This window comes from Mus caroli, unplaced genomic scaffold (assembly GCF_978045245.1).
Source record: "Mus caroli unplaced genomic scaffold, Mus_caroli_1 scaffold_1, whole genome shotgun sequence".
Taxonomy (NCBI): Eukaryota; Metazoa; Chordata; class Mammalia; order Rodentia; family Muridae; genus Mus; species Mus caroli.
In genome coordinates this window covers 123,009,087-123,028,162 of record NW_028227256.1, presented here as the reverse complement: position 1 = coordinate 123,028,162, position 19,076 = coordinate 123,009,087, and the positions used below count along the sequence as shown (strand labels likewise).

General features: G+C 42.5%; 1 protein-coding gene across 9 annotated transcripts in view; it reads left to right on the top strand.

Annotated features, from left to right (window-relative positions):
- Positions 1-19,076, top strand: part of Nckap5 (NCK associated protein 5) — an 896,002-nt gene that overhangs the window by 352,553 nt on the left and 524,373 nt on the right. For 7 of the 9 annotated variants that reach the window (XM_085840657.1, XM_085840668.1, XM_085840655.1 and 4 more), the window contains one exon: positions 11,167-11,230. The exons of the other annotated variants lie outside the window; for them this stretch is intronic. In XM_085840657.1, coding sequence (XP_085696783.1) covers positions 11,167-11,230 — 64 coding nt within the window. The remainder of the gene's footprint in view (positions 1-11,166; positions 11,231-19,076) is intronic. 9 annotated transcript variants of the gene reach the window in all.

Genomic DNA, 19,076 nt, shown 5'->3' with positions numbered 1-19,076 from the left:
AGGAGTAGTGAAGATCATTGCATCACAGAGTACACTAATAAAGAAAAGTACTTGTATCTTCTTAACCAACAACCCTTTAAGCACAGTGACTGGAAATCAGGAGATTTCATTTACTTTTTACCTAACTCAATGTGTATGATGGTTCTTCTATTCTCCATGACATATTTCTATCCCAACTCTAGTCCAAGACCAAGGTTGATCTCTGGCCTCCATACATACATATGTGTTCCTGTGTGCACATCACTCATGCACAAATGCATCTACATTCCATGCACATAAACATATACATGTACTGCACATGTATATGCACACGCACACACACACACACACACACACACACACAGCAACAGCTATCTTACAGTGTTCTTAAGTACTAATGATGACTCCTTTTGGTAAGTATTTGAGATTAATGAGGTCCTGCTGTGGGAATTGCCTCTAGGCAGAACAGTTGAGAGACAAGAAATCATCTACTTAAACCCCTCAGAATCCACAAATGCCTCCAGAAATCACACACATGTAGTTACAAGCCATTCTTTACTTCAGAGGACCAAATCTGCATGTCCCTAGTAAAGGGAGAACAAACATTGTATCTTATCATGCACCAAAAATCATAGAAGTCTTGGTAAAACCAACTGACAGACCATGGAGGTAAAAACACTTGCTTCTTAGGCACCAGTGCCCGAGTTCAATCTCCTGGAGCTGTGTGAAAAGCCAGTGTGCTGGTGTGCAGGTGTGCTGGTGTGCAGCTGCAATCCAACTCTAGACAGGCAGAGAGATGAGTCCATGGAACACTCTGGCTGGCTACTAGGCAAGTTCCAGGCCAATTGGAGACCTTACCTTAAACAAAACCTGGTAAGGCCCTGGAAAATAACCTATGCATATAGTCACATCCACAGACATGCACACGTGTGCACAAACACACACACACACCCCATACCACACACACACACACACACACCCCACACACCACACATACACACACACCACACCCATATCACACACACACACACACACACACACACACACACACACACACACACACACAGAAATTCTAGATGTCTCCAGGGCTAAGGTTACATTGTCCTATGGAGATATAGCCATAGTGTTGTTTGGCTTACCATAGTTACTTTTAGTTTCTTTAAGTACTGATTAACTGCATTGAATTATTTAGATTAAGAAACCCCTAGCTTTCCAATAATTATGATTGTGTTGTCACATGTGACTGGCTGGCTTTAGCATACTGCAACCCTTGATGTTTAAGAAGTAGATTGGATTTTTCTAAAAATACTTCCCTTCTTCTGATCCGGAGTCAATACTCCCTTGTAGAAAATATGTTGTACTTTGCTTAGAATACCTGTTAACCGAACCGAACACTGTATATGTGTCCAGGAGGAGTATCCTTTGCCAAAAATGCTTGGGTAAAAGATATTTCAGACATCGACATTTTCAGATTTTTGGAGTTTTCTCACAGACTTTACCATTTAACAGCCTCTAATCTGAAGTATTCTGGACTCAGCAGGTGATAGATGTGGGGTGTTTTGATTAGGGAGGTTTTTTTTTTTTTTGTTGGTTGTTTTTGTTTTTTATATTCAAGAGATGGGTCCCAGACAAATGAACATAGAGGGTAGATTTCTCCCTGAACTGTGTTGACTTGCTCAGGCTGTCCTAACATAGTGCATTAAACAAGAAACCTGAAACAACAGAAATTGATTGCCTTACAGTTCTACAGCCTTGAAAGCTAAGATCAAGACTGGGCTGGATGAAGTCATGGGGAGTGCTTTGGGGATGTGTTCTGTGCACTTTGCAGAGTTCCTGAAGGTTTGCTGGCAAGCTCCTCCTTCAGAGGCTTGCAGAAGCACCACCTCAGGGCACTCCCACTTCACATGGCACTTTTCCTAAGAGTGAGTGTGTGAGGAGGTGACAAAATATCCCTGTTCTGTAAGGCCTGAATTCTCACTTTATTAAGATGCGTTCTAAAGACTGTTTTACATGATCAGCTCAGTAGTCCTTCATTCCCTGTCTTTTCATAGACCAACTCTGAACCTTAGGTTAAGTCTTCAGATGGGAATTGTTATTTGTGTTGGAATGCTTCAGTCCATGACACTGACTGAATGTGCACACGCTGTCCTGTCTGGGACAGAATGCTTCAGAGCACTCAGTGCACTTTTAGTCTTCCTTGAATCCTCCTCTGAGTCGAACAGAGTATCTCCATCTCAGTAGGCAGTATACTCCAGCAGTGAATTCCCAGTATTCCCAGTCTTGCCTCTGAGACCATGGATGGCTCCCTGTGCTGGAGAAGGGAACTCTGTGTACGGACTCTTGATACTGTCCATCAGAATTTCAGTCAGTGTCCTGAAGCCTTTTCATTTCAAACCTCACAAGCCTCCTTGTCCTGAGGCTACACAGATGGTTTGAGTCTTTTCATAGACACTATCTCAGGGCCTTCAATCAAAACAGAGCCAGAATGAAATTTCAAGGCTATTGATAGTTGAAAGCCATGGCGAACTCAATTAGTTGTCACATAAGGGCTGTTTTCATGTGTGAGGAGACACCATGTGTTTTCCTGGAGAAGTCCCATTCTTTATTCAGCTACATACAACCCATCAATCTTTATATCATCAGAACTGAGGGAAGATGACTGAGCATCATGGGACACAGTTTTATTAACTTTATTTGATTTCTTTTGAGTAGAATTTCAATATTATAAAGAAATAAGACTGGAGAATGTAGGAAATTTCAAGTTTTTTTTTTTAAATTTAAACAAAAATCCTCTTGTCTACAAACAGCATTTTTCAGAAGTAAAAGTTAATTCAAGAAGCTAACAGGTTCTCCAATGTTTCATAAACTTGTATATCTCAGGGGTGAATGTGAAGTCATTGGCCAGAGTTTGCATCCCAGGGAGATCAGCACAGCAGTTAGTAACTTGTATCTCCAAGGATGTGGTGGGTTGGCTCCTGTATGGATCTTTCAGACTCATTGGTAAGAGACTTGCACTCGGCCCCAGAAAGAGATAAGGAGAGAAGGGTATTACATCTGTTCATTAGTGTTCCATACAGGTGGCCCTATTAAAGTTATCAAACACTACAGCATAAAAAAAGCACATTATTCCAGGGAAAGATAGTAGATGTACGTGAAAAGCAAAGGAGAAATTGCGTAGGGAAAAATTAACTGCATCTTTAAAGAGTGACCATTGAGCATGCTGGTGCTGCCTAGGGTGTACTGCACTCTTCTTGTGTGCCAATGTTGGCACAGTCGTTGAGCTTTGAGGCATAGGGTGTGTGTGTGTTTGTGTGTGTGTGCACATGCTCACTGTGTTGGGTGTGCACATGGGGACACAAGGATGTGTGTGCCTTCTTGTGGGAAGCCCAGATGTCAACAGTTAATATTATCATTTTATGCATATACTTTGATCGCATTTTACAGCCCCCACCCCCCTTTTTTTAAACAGGATCTCTACCTGAACCTGGGGCTCATTGATTTGGTTAGACTTACAGGCATGAGGTTCAAGGATGCTCCAGTCTCCACCCTGCCCTACCCACAGTAGTAGGATTAAAGGCAGTTTTTATATGGGTGTTGTGCCCTCACACTTAAATCATGTAGCTCTAACTCTCTAGCATCTCATATCCTTTTGGGGAGGGGAAATAGGTAAGTAGAGAGTGCTGATATCATAGATGATTCAGTGGAGAACTGGGTGAATCAATGGAAGTGTAGGTTTTATTTGCATTTGAGTTCTCAGAAATGTAAGGACTGTTTTGAGGATGACTATTATGGTATAAGGAGGTGTACATGTTTTGTGTGTGTGTGTGTGTGTGTGTGTGTACATGGAAGCTAGAGGAGCTATCATTTCTCAGGCACTATCTACCTTGTCTTTTTTTTTTTTTTTTAATTGTCTCTTGCTGGCTTTCAGCTTGCAGAGTTGGCTTTGCTGGCTGGAGAGTGAGCTCCAGGTATCTACTTTTCTCTGTTTCCAGAGCTAGTGTTTATAAGTATGGGTTCCCACAACCAGTTTTGTTTAGGTGGGTTCTGGAGATCAAACGCAGGCCCTCATGTACCAACCGAGCTATCTCAGCAGCTCCAAAGAGCACTTGCCATATTTGTTACCATTAAAAGGCGAGCTACTAAATTGTAGATTCCTGGTTTTTTGTTTTAATTTGTCTATGCATGTCAACACATAAAACTCTTTTGGAGGAATCATTTCTTGATTTGTGAGGAAAAGAGGCCACAACTTTACTAGCAAACATAATGCCATTAGATACTTGCTACTTAAAATCTGTCTATTGAAATCAACCTGTTGAGTGACTCAGTGACTGGTACACAATGTTTGTAAAAGTCTACAGATTTTTAATAACTCCCAGATCACTGACTTTTATGTAGCATAAATGTAAACGGACTCTCCCAACATGGAATGAAAGAGTGATTTATGGTGCTTTGAAGAATTTAGGATGTAAAAAAAAAAAAAAAAGAAAAAGTAGGTGTAGAGTTCTCTTTAGTCTGTGCTGTGCCATATAAAAGTTTGTTTAAAATCTGTTTTCTGCTTCCATATCTGGAGAGATGCATAATGTGATGAAGCACCGGGGAAAAGCTAATTAATTTAGCCTTGACTCAGGGAAAGCTGCCGCTGGTCTCCCCATCTGCCCTAGCGACAGGTGCGCCTGCCTCTTGGCATTGTCCTGCCCTCTGCAGCGGGTTACTCCCCAGGATGTCTGTGTGTGGAGATAATGGTTCTTGGACTCCTCGGGAGAGCAAACCTGTTCTCTCTGCACACATACCAGATCGCCACCGGGCTCCTATTCTTGGGGCTTCTATTCTTGGGACTCTGCTAGAGGCAGGGCTGGCTGATGATGAATTGAACTGTTTTCCCCCCCAAGATTTTAGAGCATAACACCCTGCCTCAAGGCACAGATGAAAACAGTCATCTATCTAATTTCCCTCTAGGCATTTGGCAGTGTCTTCATGGGGAAAACTAGGAAGAAGTGTTGATTGAAACAAAGCCACGGCTGAGCATGTGTGCATGTGTGGGATAGGATTTGCATTTTTCTTCTACTCTACAGGGTACGTTGGCACTTGGAACATGGTGGTACTGGTGTTAATAGTGCTAGTGGTGTGTGTGCCTGTGTGTGTGTGTGGGGGGGGGTGGGTGTGAATGTGTGTCTCTCACAGGTTAACCCCAGCTGTTTTTCCACCTTGGTTTTTTTGAGACAGGCTCTCTCACTGACCTGGGATTCCTGAAGCAAGCTAGACCAGTGAGTCCTAGGTGTTCACCTGATCCATATCCCCCGCAGAGGGTTCACAAATGCATACTACCATATTTAGCTCTAGTGGAGTCTGGTTTTGAACTCAGAGCCTCAGACTTATGTAGCCAGCACTTTACCAACTGAGCCATGTTCCCAGCCTTGGTGTCTTCTTGATAATATCTATTAATTATCTCTGATTGGTTTGTGTTAAATTGCTCTAGAGTGAATAGCATCCTTGGAAATGTCTACTCATTCCCATAGAGACAGTGCTCACAGGAGTGGCTGGTATGAAGGTGCTGATGCTAAAGAGTTTGATATTACATTAATGTATATTCATTGGTATTTCGTGTTTTGGACAAAATGGTATTTAAACTGCTAAGAAAAGGGGTATGAGAATAGTTTTTCCAGCCTGTGTGAACCTCTTGCATGTTGCCTTGCAAGCATAAAGACCTGAATTCAGATTCCAGAAGCCAGCTGTTGTACTGGACACTTGTAATCTCAGCTCATAGTGGTCAGTGGTCATCCACAATCCTAGTGGACTTGGCAAATCTTCAGCTTCAGTGAGAGAGCATATCTCAAAGAGTGCAGTACCACTGTTGTACCATTGGGTGTCTTGCTGGAAGGGTCATTGCTATATTTTGTGGGCTGCACAAGACTACTGATTGCTTTTTCCTCTTGTCAGCTAGCAAAAAACACATTATGGTACTATGCGAGCTAGTCCTCAATAAGAAGGTTTCCAAGCCAGTTCCAGCTCAATTCCTGAAATTCCTCACTCTGAAGAACGTGGTGTCTTCAGCAGTAGAATTCTTACCTTCAAGTCCTGGGAAGCAACCTATGGCTATAGGAATAGGCTCTATTGTTTGGGGGAGTTTCTTCCTCCCTAGAGCCCTGTGCAGTCTGTGTAGCACAGGAGGAGTTGGTTGGTGGTAAGCAGAGGGTGGAAATAACGTCAACAGAGTAAATCATGTATGAAAAAGAAAAATAGAAGAATAAGTTATGTGATATCTGAGGTTGTTCTGTTTTCTAAATGTTCAAGAACATGCAAACACATTGAACACACACACATACACACACACACACCCTAAATATACACACATTCACATTGAATACACACAGAAACACAATATTGAATATGCACACATACACTGAATACACGCACACACTCTCACAGGCTCACATGCTTAAACATAAAGGTTACATGCACACAAAGATAGATGCATATACACAGGCATAAGTAATGATTTTAACTAAATGTGTGTATATTTATCTATATGTCCCCGTTCTATGAATTTAGTGAAAGGTAATAATGGTCATGTTTAAGCTCTTGGCTAGGGAGAGACGGGGTGTTTGTCCTGTTTGCACACACATTGCGTGCTTTCATATGACGCTTGGGCATTACTTCATGTTAGTGGTGTTTAGAAGGTCTTGGGGCTCTTTGACCATTCTGAGGATATATGGGGTTAAACTTCTTATGTAGCAATGCAGTGGTAGCATTTGCCATTTTTATTCTGTCATGGGAGTGGCTTGCCAGAGGCTACCCCCATGTGACATCACAGCATTGCAGAAGCAGAGATGGGAGCCTACGGTTCCTGCCCTTATTCGCCAAGCATGAACGGTATTTGCTAAAGGATGAAACTGTGCCACTCATGTTATTTTTTTGTTTTAAAAATTGCTCTTTATTGGTACTGGAGAGAGGGTTGATGGCTAGAAACTTGTGCTGTTTTTGCAGAGCTCCTGAGTCCAGCTCCTAGCACTCATATTGTGGGGACTCATGAGAGCCTGTCACTCCAGCTCTAAGAGACTTGACACCCGCTGGTTTATGTCAAGACCCACATGTGCATCTACATAGCTGCAAACAGACATTCAAATGAAAACAAGCCTTACAACATCTCTGCATACATCTAACAATTATATGTATGTTTATCCTATACTATAATTATAATTTTTATTGATTTAGTTTGAGACAGAGTCTCAGCATATATTCTTCCTGCTCAGTAGGTGTAGGAGTTGTGGGTCCCTCTTAGAGAAGCTAATGACTAGTAATTCTGGAATCAACTCTGGTGCACAAGAAGGCTCTGTGGAACTCCAAGTCTGTTCTCCAATCTTCACACACTGAACACAGCCCCCTATTTCTGGGCACCTTTTCTTTGGGAAGTATTTTCACAGTACAGGAGCCTTGTGGGTATTTTCAAATTTTACAAATTTCCGTGGTTTCATTGGGGGCAGGGGCACGCATTCTTGCCTGGGCTTTCTTGCAGATCTGCCAGCAGTGTTCTCAAGACCCATGGCTCACATTAAAGGAGAATTCATCTCCCTCTATTACTGGTTTTGGGTTGGGGCCAGAGGAAGATGTTGGGTATCCTCCTCTATCACTGTCCTTTTTATTCTTGTCACACAGGGTCTTTCAGTGAACCTAGAGCCAGGTTGGTGGTCCTCAAGCCCCACCAATCCTCCCATCTCTGCTCCGCACAGCAGTGGGGTGACAGGCACATGTGTGTGTGGCCATGCCTGGCTTTTAATGGATGTTACAGATTGGAACATGGGTCCTTGTGGTTGCATAGCAAGGCCTCTTCCCAGTGTACCATCTCCCCTGGAGTTATAGTAAAGGACTTTAGCAACCTGAGACTAATTCTCCCTTTGGGTTTAAAGTGTGTTATGAAGAGAGGATCTATTTCTTCCTGAGTTCCAAATTCCGTTTCACTGAACTGGAAGGGAAGTGGGCACGATGTCTGATTTGTTGTGTGTTTTTGATATCCTGCTTTGTCCCTGTTCTGGAGATAAGGATCCATGGCTTTTGATCACACATCCGCAGGCATTGCTTTTGTAATCATAAACTCAGTACCAGCTTCATAATGAGCTCCCGACTTTGCAGCAGAACAAAATAGGGACGCATCATGCAATTGCAGTTGCCTCTTGTCAGCAGGAGAACTAAACCCTTCAGACGGGAGCGTGAATGTACATTTGCTCTGGGGGGCTTGAAAGGCAAGCATTCTTTGTTTATTTATTTAATATTATGTTTTTTTTTCCTTTTTACACAAAACCATTTGTAAGAACTTTCAATTAGCATGAAAAAGAAGCCGGTCCCAACTGGCTTCACAGTCGTTTTGCACCTACAGTTTGGAAGACATGGTGTGCCAGGGTGTCTAGGGCCAACTAGATTATTGATGAAAGCGACTGGGCTATTTGTTTCTGGAACCCTGATTGAGTCTGTGACTCAGTCCCACAAACGTCACTGTATAGGAAAAGGGAAGACACAGCACGGATGCTGCCACCTCCTCTGCAGCTGGATCACTTTCTGTGTTGTCATCATGACATTATTTCATGGAGCGAACAGGATTTAGTATTCTTGTGGCAGTCATCTTTTTGGTGCTTCTCATTCTAATTTTTTCATTATGTTCTAAATTAATGTATTAATTAATTATAACAGCACTATTCAAGGCCGAATCTGCATTCTAACTTTGCCTATCTGGAGTAACTTCCCCTTTTTCCTCTCTGGAGTAACTTCTCCTAGAGTTGATATTTGCCTACAAATTGAGTCCCAACCTTTGATTTCAGCAATGGTTGCTATAACGTATGAGTGCTTCTAAGTACCTGCAAACACATAGGTTATTTTGATGCAGCCCTCCTTCTTTTATGTATTTACTTAAGAAGAGAAAAGGATGTCCCCTGTCCTGTTCTATTACTGTCTGCCATAATTGCTTGAGACAAGGTCTGTCACTGAACTGGGATCTAGGATGGCAGCCAGCAAGGCCCAGGGATCTTTCTGCCTCTGCCCCCTATGGAACTGACATTTCAGACCTGTGTATAACAACGCTAGAGATTTGAACTCAGGTCCTCATGCTTGTGCCTTATCCACTGAGCCATCTCTCCAGACCTACACCACTGGTTTCTTCTGTGGGGACATTATTCTGGATTGGATTTGTTGGACCTGATTGTCAGGGCTTCTTTTTTTTTTAAGTAACATTTTAATTAATTCTTCAAGCATTTTTTATGTGTATTCAAGGTAGTTTATCATATTCATTCTCCAATTCCTCCCCTGACTTGTCCATCCCAGGTCTACTCCCCCACCAGCTCCTGTCTCCACTTTTGACTCCTTTCTAAAGTTAGTACAGCAGTCAGACTTCATCAGAGAAGTCTCTTGGTGAAGGAAGTGCTGGTCACTGCAAAAATTCAAACTGGTCACAGCACAGAGAGTGAGTGTCAGTGGGGTACTGAGCACAGTGGGACCTCTCTCTTTCTCCCTCCCTCCCTCAACATCCCTCCCTCCCCATCCCTTTCTCTCTCTTTCTCACACACACTCTGTCTTTGTCACATACATACTCTCTTACACATACGTGTTGCCTCTCTGTCTCCCCTGCCCCCCATCCCTACTGCCTTTCGAAGATCATTGTAGAAGAGGGGAAAGAAAATTATTATAGTCAGGGGTCAGGGAAGGTCAGAACAAAATGGGGGTTTCTGGGTAAGAAATACAAAACATAAGCCAGTTAATGTTGCAGCAAGCTGGAGGGAGGGGCATACTGAAGTGACAGTGGATGGCTTCTGGGTCCCATGGCACCACCCCTGGCTTTCTCCATGTGTTGTAGAATCCAATTCAGATCCTCACGCTTGCAAGGCAAGCACTTCATTGACCTACTTAGCCTAGAAAGTTGGTTTTGTTTCTTTGGTTTTGTTGTCATGTGTCTCACAGCCATTGGAGGCAGGAAATTCTTCAACTCACCAACCTGGGGATGGAGCATCCCCCGCCCCCAACGCCCCCAACACCCCCAATGCCTGTGAGTGATCACAGCTGTAGTGGAGGAGGGATGAAGTGCCATTCAAACACTTCATCTCACTAGGAGGAGAGGGATTTGAGGGCAGTCATCACTAAGACTGGGAGCTGGGTAGCTGCTGCTAATTACCTCTCTGTCAGCTGTTCACATTTTTAAAAACTGAAAAGCTGCTCAAAATGCATGTATTATCATAGGCATTCTTAACATTTTAGTGACTATTCTATATATTGGAAGTGCAATTAGTTGTGAAGAATATGAAATGAATCCCATTATGAAGTGCAGACACTAAACCTGATTTAACATGTATTTAATTATTGTGTGTGTATGTTTAAGTGGAATCCAGAGACTGGGGTTTCAGGGGTCATTTCTCTCTTTCCCAATGTGGGTCCCACAGGTACCAAATCAATCTCAGGCCCCCAGGTTTCCAAAGCAAGCACCTTTACCTCCTGGCTCATCTCACGGACTCAGGATCTGGACCTAAAATCTTTATTTTAAAAAATTTCTTAGACCTTAAAAAACAATGGGCAGAGTCTTTAGTTTAGACTTTGATGTAAGGAAACCCAACATTTGATCCTATCGTGTCCCAGTTCAGAGCTCAGTGGTTCACTTAGCTGTGTTCACCTTCAGTTTCCTCCACTCTGTATATGATAAATAATATATAATATACAATATATGTATATAATATTGTATATATGTATACACACATATTCTAAATAGAATGAGCAGCTCTCAGGCTCATAGGAGAACAGGCAACATTTCAAGAATGGTGTGGAGTTATGTTTTGTTTGCTTTTAAAATTCAGCTTGCCTATAGAGGGAAAGAGCAAACAATTAAAAATCTATAAGCAAAGTCAATTCTGAAGTACTAATGAAATAGCCTCAGCAACGTAAGTGACAAAGGATATATGCAGATGAGGTTAGTGGAACACTGCTTAACCTAGCATTCAATATGTATTCCTCTATTATGAATTCCCAAACAAAAGAGCCAGTGCTGTGATGCTGGGCAGAGACGATGCCCCAGTGACCAATTACTTTAAATATTTAATACTAAGTATGGTGGAGGGAAAGAGGGAAGGAGAGGATGGATCTCTCATACTTCCCAGCCATTTGGGGGTACCTCAGCCCTGAGAACGGTCACCTGATCACATGCTTTTGCCTCTACAGGGAGAAGCTGGCTGTGGCCAGGCTGCAGAGAGAAGTTGCCCAAAGGACAAGCCAAGGGGCCATGGTGAGTTTTGGCTCTTCTCCCTTCCTGTCATTCTCCTGTCCTGAGAGCTCTGGCTCCAAAACCATTCAGTACCAGCAAAGCCAAATATTTGCTTGTAGCCAACTCCATGATCATATCTTTGTAAATGATGTATTTATTTCAGTTTAGATAGCTTTGCCATGAAAGGTCAGAGAGACACAGACAGATGGGCAGACCCCGAGTCCAGATTTGAAAGAATACTCAAATGTTCAAAGGGTGGAGGGCTATACTTTGAGAATCTGGATTGGATGGTCAGGCCAAGTCTGTAAACATACAAATTTAGATTTTTACATAAGGACAACTGAATAGAACTCAAACTTCTCTGTTATTCAAAGGTAAACCAAATGCATTACAGAAAGAACCCCTGTGTGTTTCCTAATGTAATTGCCCTTCATTCTCTCCCTGCCCAGGACCTACAAGGTATTTCACCCTGTCCTTTCCAGCTTGACTTCTTAGGAAAACTGATGTTTCCTTGTATTTCTGAATGATATCCCCCAAAAAATCAATATGTAATTTTTTGGTCCATCTAAACTTCATTTTATAGACCATTTTCTTTGCCTGAGTATCTGCTGGGGTGCCACTGTGACAGCCGAGGTGACTGTCTGGGTGCCCAGGGACCCTGTGCGTGTGAATTAAATGCTGTTGTGATTTCTGAGAAGAAACTAGCACACCGATCTTGCTTTGCCCCGTGTGTGGCAGGCGTGTGAATTTTCAGTAGAAGACGCTATTCTCTATGAAAAGGTAGTGGGGTATTTGCAGCCCCCCAAAAGCTGCTTCCATTTGATCCCATGAGAGCTAAGTGACAGTTCATCCATGAAGAAGAGGAAGAAGTTCATTAGAGTCACTGGTCCCTTGCTTCTCTTGATGGAGAATGTAAGAGACTAGGCCTACAGGCTAGATGCTGAATGAAACTGAAGTTCCCAGGGGACCAGAAACATACTGACATAGTTTTGGAAAGGCATATCATGCTGTTGTGCTAGGAGTCAAAACACAAGAGAGAATCAGCAAATGTTGAAACAATTTGAGGCAGCCACCCCCAGGTATCTTTGGGCAAGGTTAGGAAAGCAAGTTGGAAAACCATAGAAGTGTGAGTGGTAAGCTGTGCCTTCTGTAGTGGGATAGCTCACTACTGTGTAGACAGCCCTGGAGGGCAGAGAACAAGCCTGGCTGTCATTCCTTAAATAGCTTTTACCTTGTGTTGTGAGATAGGGTTGGTCGTTCACTGGCCTGGAGCTCACCAAATAGGCTGGGTTGGCCAATCAGCAAGCTCCAGGGATCTGCCTGTCCAACCTCCCAACCACTGGGCTTATAAACACATCTCACCGTGTCTGAGTTTTTAGATGGATTCTGGAATAGAACTCCCAGGTAGGTCCTCATGGCTACATAGCAAGCATTAACCACAGGAGCTTCCTCTTACTCCAAGAGAGTTTCACTTGTAATAAACTCTACATTTTGGAATATCATTCGATCTACACAAACTGTACATCTGAAGCCCTTCATCCACCTCCCCCTAATATCAACAACTTGTATGGCTATGGTACTATCACCCTAACAGAGAGATCAACTTTATTGATTTACTGTAAATCAAATCCCAGACTTTACTAAGCTATCACCATGACCCATCTGTGATCTACAATCCAATGTAGGACTCTACATTTCATGGAGAAAAGTTCCTTGTTAATAGCAGGCTTGAACCTATGTGTGCAGATTGAACCATACACATACATGGAATGTGAACCCCAACTTGGGGGAAAGGCCTGTCTGGATATATATCCCAGTAACTATTGTTTACTGTATGTATCCAAGGGAACAGCTTGATCTGAGATTTTTTGTTCCATTAAGGAATGTTTTGGGAGACTAACTTCCAGTATCTTGGGTACTTTTTTTCCTAGTTGCTCAGGGAAACACACTTAATTGGTTTACAGTTCTCTTTAGTTATTTTCCCCAGTTTGTCTTCCTTCTGACAGATTATATAACCTATGCCCTATTCTGCTGGTTCACTGTATCCTGCCTTTGAGTCTTCAGTGCACCTCAGTTTTTGTTAATACATAAAGAGGATCTACCTGAACAGTAGAAAGACACCATTCTTATTATCCTGTAGAATACCTCAATTTCCATTAGACATGTTTTGGTGTAAGGTAAAAATCTCATATATAAATGTGTTTATTTATATGTGTGCTATGAAACTGGAAAGGAGATCATGATGGAGGAAAGAAGAGAGCTGATAGGGCAGGGAAGTGAGACCGTGTGGTAAGGAAGTAGAAGGAATTGTGATCTCAGGAATAAAGGGAGGGAGCCAGCCAGAATGGGGCACCAGCATCGGGGAGGGTGGTGGGGAAAGGAAATGATAAAAGAAAGATAATGACATAGTATGGGAAAGCTGAAGCTCTACCACTTTCCTCAGTTGTGAATGAAGGCTACACAAAACATTTATAAAGAATATTAGGGGGCTAGAGAGATAGCTCACTTATTAAATTGTTGCGGTCCAAGCTGAAGGACATGGGTTTGATCCTCAAGACCCACACATGCTGGGTGTGCTTGTGCATACCAGAATTGAAACTCTGAGGAGGTGGAGACAGGAGGATTGTTGAGTTACAGGGACAGGCCATTCTAGCCCACTTGACCAATTCAGGTTCATTAAGAGACTCTGTGTCAAAAATAGGTGGCAAACTCAAGAGGGCTTAGCCGATGAAGGTGCTTGCCACCGATTGTGACAACCTGAGTTTATCCTCAGAGCACACATTGTCTAAGGAGATCATGGCCTCCTCCAACCATGCACTGTGGTGGCATACAAAGCATCAATAATAAATGTAGTCATGGAAAGTTCTGGTGACTGATCTCTTGCCAACATTGAAGACGGTTGTCATTGTAGCTGTTGGCGTTAATGTGATAGTGGCTCCCTGTGATTTGCCTCTCCTTTCCTTTATGATAAAGATGTTGCCCGCTTACAAGCCACTTGATAAGAACTTACACATCTGGTAGATTGTTTTGCCTATTTGAAGGAGTAACAACTGACATTTCTCTTTGTCCAGTTGTGTATATTGATATTTTTTTCAGTACATGCCTAATCACAATATGCATGGCCAGTTTCCCTCCACCCTTTCATGTGCCTTTAAAGAATGGTACCTTTGGTAGACTGAAAACATTTTAATATTGATTTTTTAAAACAATATCAGTAGTTTCTGTACTTGAAGAACTTTTGCCTATTTTATGTTTATAAACATGACATTGTCTTTTCCTATGCATGGAAAAGGATGTGCTTAGGCCAGCGATCCACAGGTGTTTAAATGTTGTCTGTGATAATGTGTGACAGACATTCACTTTTAACAGTATCAATACCCACATGTGACAGTTAAAAAATGGTCTTCCTTTGAATTTCCATGTCAAAATTTGCTGAAAACCATTTCCTCCTATACATACAAATCTATACCTAACTTTGCCTTTTAAAATTATTTTCAAAATATGTATTTTATATGTGTGTGTGTATCCCTGGAACTGCGTTACAGGTGGTTATGAGCCACGAGGTCCTCTGCAAAAGTAGCAAGCGCTCTTGATGGCTGAGCCATCTCTCTAGCCCTGACTTTGAATTTTGTCCCTTTTATCTATTTCTTTCTCCCTTGAAACCCCTGGACTCTTTGATTACTGTGACTGCCTCATAAGACTGAAAATCAGGCAGTGTGGGCCTCCTGATGTTGTTGCTTCCTTGAATGGAGTCAGCTAGGCAGTTTCATGAAGAAATGCCCTGTACCTTACTAAGAATACTATTGAGTATTTAGATGACTATGGGCAGGAGTGACATCTGTTTTCAGTATCAGAGCTTTCTTTCAATATTTAAGGCATTGACTCTTAGTTTTGTTTTAATCCTAAATCCTAAAGAAAAAGTCGACTTCTTTTTTTAAGGCTGCCAGTTAAACACAGTAAATGTCGACCATAGGTTCTGACCCTGCATGTGAGTCATGGTCTTCTTTTGAATTCACCTTCCTTGACATTAAGTTCTGTGGACCTGTGTGGGTTTAGGCACATGCCACTATGAGACCTGGGCTCAGGTCTTACAAACTCTGGATGCCATTGCATCAGACCTGAGCCTGGAAAGTCATGGCAGCACCATAGGGCTGCTCTTTAGCTCTTCCTTCCCTAGGTAGCTTGGACACATTTTAATCATTCCCTGGAGTGTCCTTTGTGTCCTAATTCTTTTTGCAGAAGCCTGGAACTTTAATTCCCTTATCTTTCCTAAAGATAAGGGAACAAACTGGGGCGAGATAGGCAGAAGCCAGAGGCAGCAGGGAGTAGCAGGAATTGGCCTCCCCACCTCTGGAAGGAAAGCAGGTCCCTGCCAAAACCACTGTTTTCAATTAGATAAAAATTCGTTTGATTTACCCTACACCATGTTTGCTGACCCTGCCCTTTGTGGCTCAATGGTGTGTAAATGGAGCTATACAGCCTTAAATGAGATATCAAGTTCAAATCTAGAGTAATTGTCTTCAGACCATTTCCATCAGAGTTAATGCTAGAATACTACTTTCATTGATTTTAGGGGGCAGTGTTGTGTCATACATTTTCCCCCCTGGGGAGACACAACAGAACACACACACACACACACCAGATAGTGAGCCCACATTCCAAAGTATGGATATCACCAAAGTCCCTTATGGGATTAATTGCAGGAATATGGATGAAGTGTTTCTACAGCTAACCCTGTGTAACCAAAACTTACCTCAGCAGAGGTGATAGCACACAAAGGTTAGGCACCTGGAACACACTGAAGAACCTACAGGCAGCTTAATGAGATGGAGAACATTCCTTTCAGGTGAGTCAGTTGGCCTAAGCTCCATCCAAGGACTTTGGGTTGATTCTGAGCCATCTTTGTAGTCTGGCTTGTGTGAAAATGGCTTTCAGCGTCTCTACTGTTACCTGTTGAAGGGAAGGGGCTAGTGAATCTTATCAGTTTCAGGAACTTCCTGAAGCTATTTTGAGTTGTTTATGTCCTAAGAGAATTTCCTGTGAGATGGAATGTTTCAATCTGAGCTGAAACTGCTACACAATAGGCAGAGAAGAGCCCAGGTTAGGTTTCATTTTTATCTAAGTGTATACAATTGTGTGTGTGTGTGTGTGTGTATATACATATACACTCATACATATATAATATAGATGTGTGCATAGGTGGTTATATATGTATATCAATTCAAAATTATTGCTTGAAAGCAATGAATTCACTGATAGGTTTTCCATAGCAACTGTAACCACAAATTCAGTTTATACATAGGTCATCCTCAGTACACTTAATTTTAATTTGGTATGTTAAAGAAATCGCCCTTTTAAAGATAATTAGCAATAGGATTGGAAATTTCCCCTTTTCACCAAAGACTGGAAAGCACCCAGATGACACAGCAACCATAGTTCCTGGCTGCCATCCCTTCTGTTACTTCCTTTAGCAAGCACACCCGTGTGCACTTCAGCACACAGCAGCTGTTGGGTGTCCAGCAGCAAAGAAATGAATAGGGGAAGGAAGGAGGAAGTCGTGCCGTTTGCAGGGAAATAGGCACAACTGTAGATGATCACATTAAATAACTAAAGCTGGTCTCAGAGGCAGCCATGAGGTTTTCTCTGTCTCTCCTCTGTTTTTGTTCCTCTAAGTCTCTATATTAGGTGTTGATGGATGCCCTCCAACTTCCACTGGGTCGAGGTGGCGTTAATATCCCTTTCCTCATACTCCTACGCTTAACCTAAGTAGGGTTACCATTTAGAGTGAGTTTTCTATAGGCAGCACACAGCTGGATCGTTTTCGAAAATCCACTCTACAAATCAGACTTCAGTTTTATTTATGTATGCATGCTTGTATCTCTGTGTGTATGTGTAGAAATCTTCTGAGGGCAGAGGAGGGTATTGGATCCCCTGGACTGGAGTTAGAGGCAGTTGTGTGCTACCCAGTGCGTATGCTGCGATGCAAGCCTTGGTCTTCAGCCAGAGCATCAAGTGCTCTCTAAACCACTGAGCCATCTCTCCAGCCCAAAATATGAGTTTTAAATTGGCATTTAGAGGTCATTTGCTCTCAACCGAGCTACTGATGTCTCATGGCTTATGTCTTCTTTTGTGGTTGTTTTCATTCTCCCGTCTTACATTTCATCATCTCCCCCTACTCCTATCCTGTGGGTTTTGAAACCATTTTTAGGATGGCTTTTGGTTTATTTATAGTGTTCTTTGAGTGTGTCTGCCTGGATGTCTTCTCAAGGTATAATCTCTCACACATAGCTCTGTTGCAGTTGCCAATTAATCCTGATCAGTGGTAGTACTTGTTCCTCGCTACCAGCTCAATTCCGGGTTCCTGAATAAAAGACACACACACACACACACACACACACACACACACAGAGCCTAATATTTTACTATGCTTTAATCAGCTCAATGACTGTGACACTCCCAAACCTACATGTGGCTAACATCTCCCTCCGATATTCCTGAGTTATTCCTGAGTTATATCTGTATTTCATCTTTGCTGCCTTCGACCCAGTCGGGGAGGAGAGGGGCCTGGTGCTGCTCTTTCCCGGGGTGTGCTCTCTCTTCTGCAGTTCTTAGGCCTGGACCTTATTCCTTTCCTGGCATAGCAATTCTAAAATCCTTCTTCTCCCAGTCCCCTTGCCTGGTGAATCCTAAAGTCCCACCTCTGTTTCCCTGCCCAGCCATTGGCTGCTGGCAACTTTATTTACCAATCAGAACCAAATGGGGGCAGAGACCCTCAGTGTCTTACACGTGGATTGTTGTGCAATTTTGGGACCGCAATAAACATAATACAAGTGTTCGACCAAATCCACAACATAGCTCATCTATGATCAGAGAGCACTGGAGAAGGAAGTTTCATTTCTCTGCCTCTCCCTCACCTCCCCCATTTATAATGTAAAGTCCTGATTTTCCTGCACATACATTTAGAAACACGTCACACAGTGTTGTTATTTTTGCTTCAATTTTCAAATGATTTTGAAAACACTAAGGGTTACTGTATTTATTCAAGTTCTTCCTTTCTTAATGCTGTTCTAGGTTTCTTTCTGTATAAATAAGCATTGTCCTCCCTTCCTCCCTCCTTCCCATTCCTCCCTTCCCCTCTTTTCTTCCCTTCCCTCGTTTCTTTCTCAGGATCATATAGCCCAGGCTAGTACAGACCTTTCTATGTAGTGAGGGCTAGCCTTGAACTCCTGTTTCTCCCTTCACTGCCCAGGTGCTTGGATGGCAGGTAGGCATCATTACCCTCACTATCATGTTATATTTTGTTGTGCTTACTGTATATACTGCTTGATGTTGTAGTATATGCTGTGATTGTTATAGGCAAGCAAATTAAAACCTATGGCCTTCAATTTAGTACATTTTAGCATAGATTCTTTGGAATTTCTTACACGAACACAGTCATTTTAGATCCTATCTACCCACCACTCCCCCACTTTCCATTTTGAAAGGACATGGATCAGGACAAGACACACTAAGACCAAGTTTTCAGGACAAAGGAGATTTGCCCCAGAGGGAAAAATGGACAGGGAATAAGAGACAACAATGGTAGACAGAGGCTGAGGGAGAAGGAGGAAGGGATACTTGCCTGGGAGCAAGAAAAGACTACTTCAGGATAGAGAGGAGACAGATGTGACCCACAGGAGACAGATGTGACCCACAGGACACAGATGTGACCCGCAGGCAAAGGGCAGCTTAAACAGAAAAAGGAAAACCTGTGTTAGGATAAGTTGCTTTGTTTTGATTGGGTATATTAATTAGGGCAGTCAAAAGGGAGCTTTTGATTGCTAGATTTCAATATTTTGGTAGCTGGACCTTGGTGGTCACCTATTTA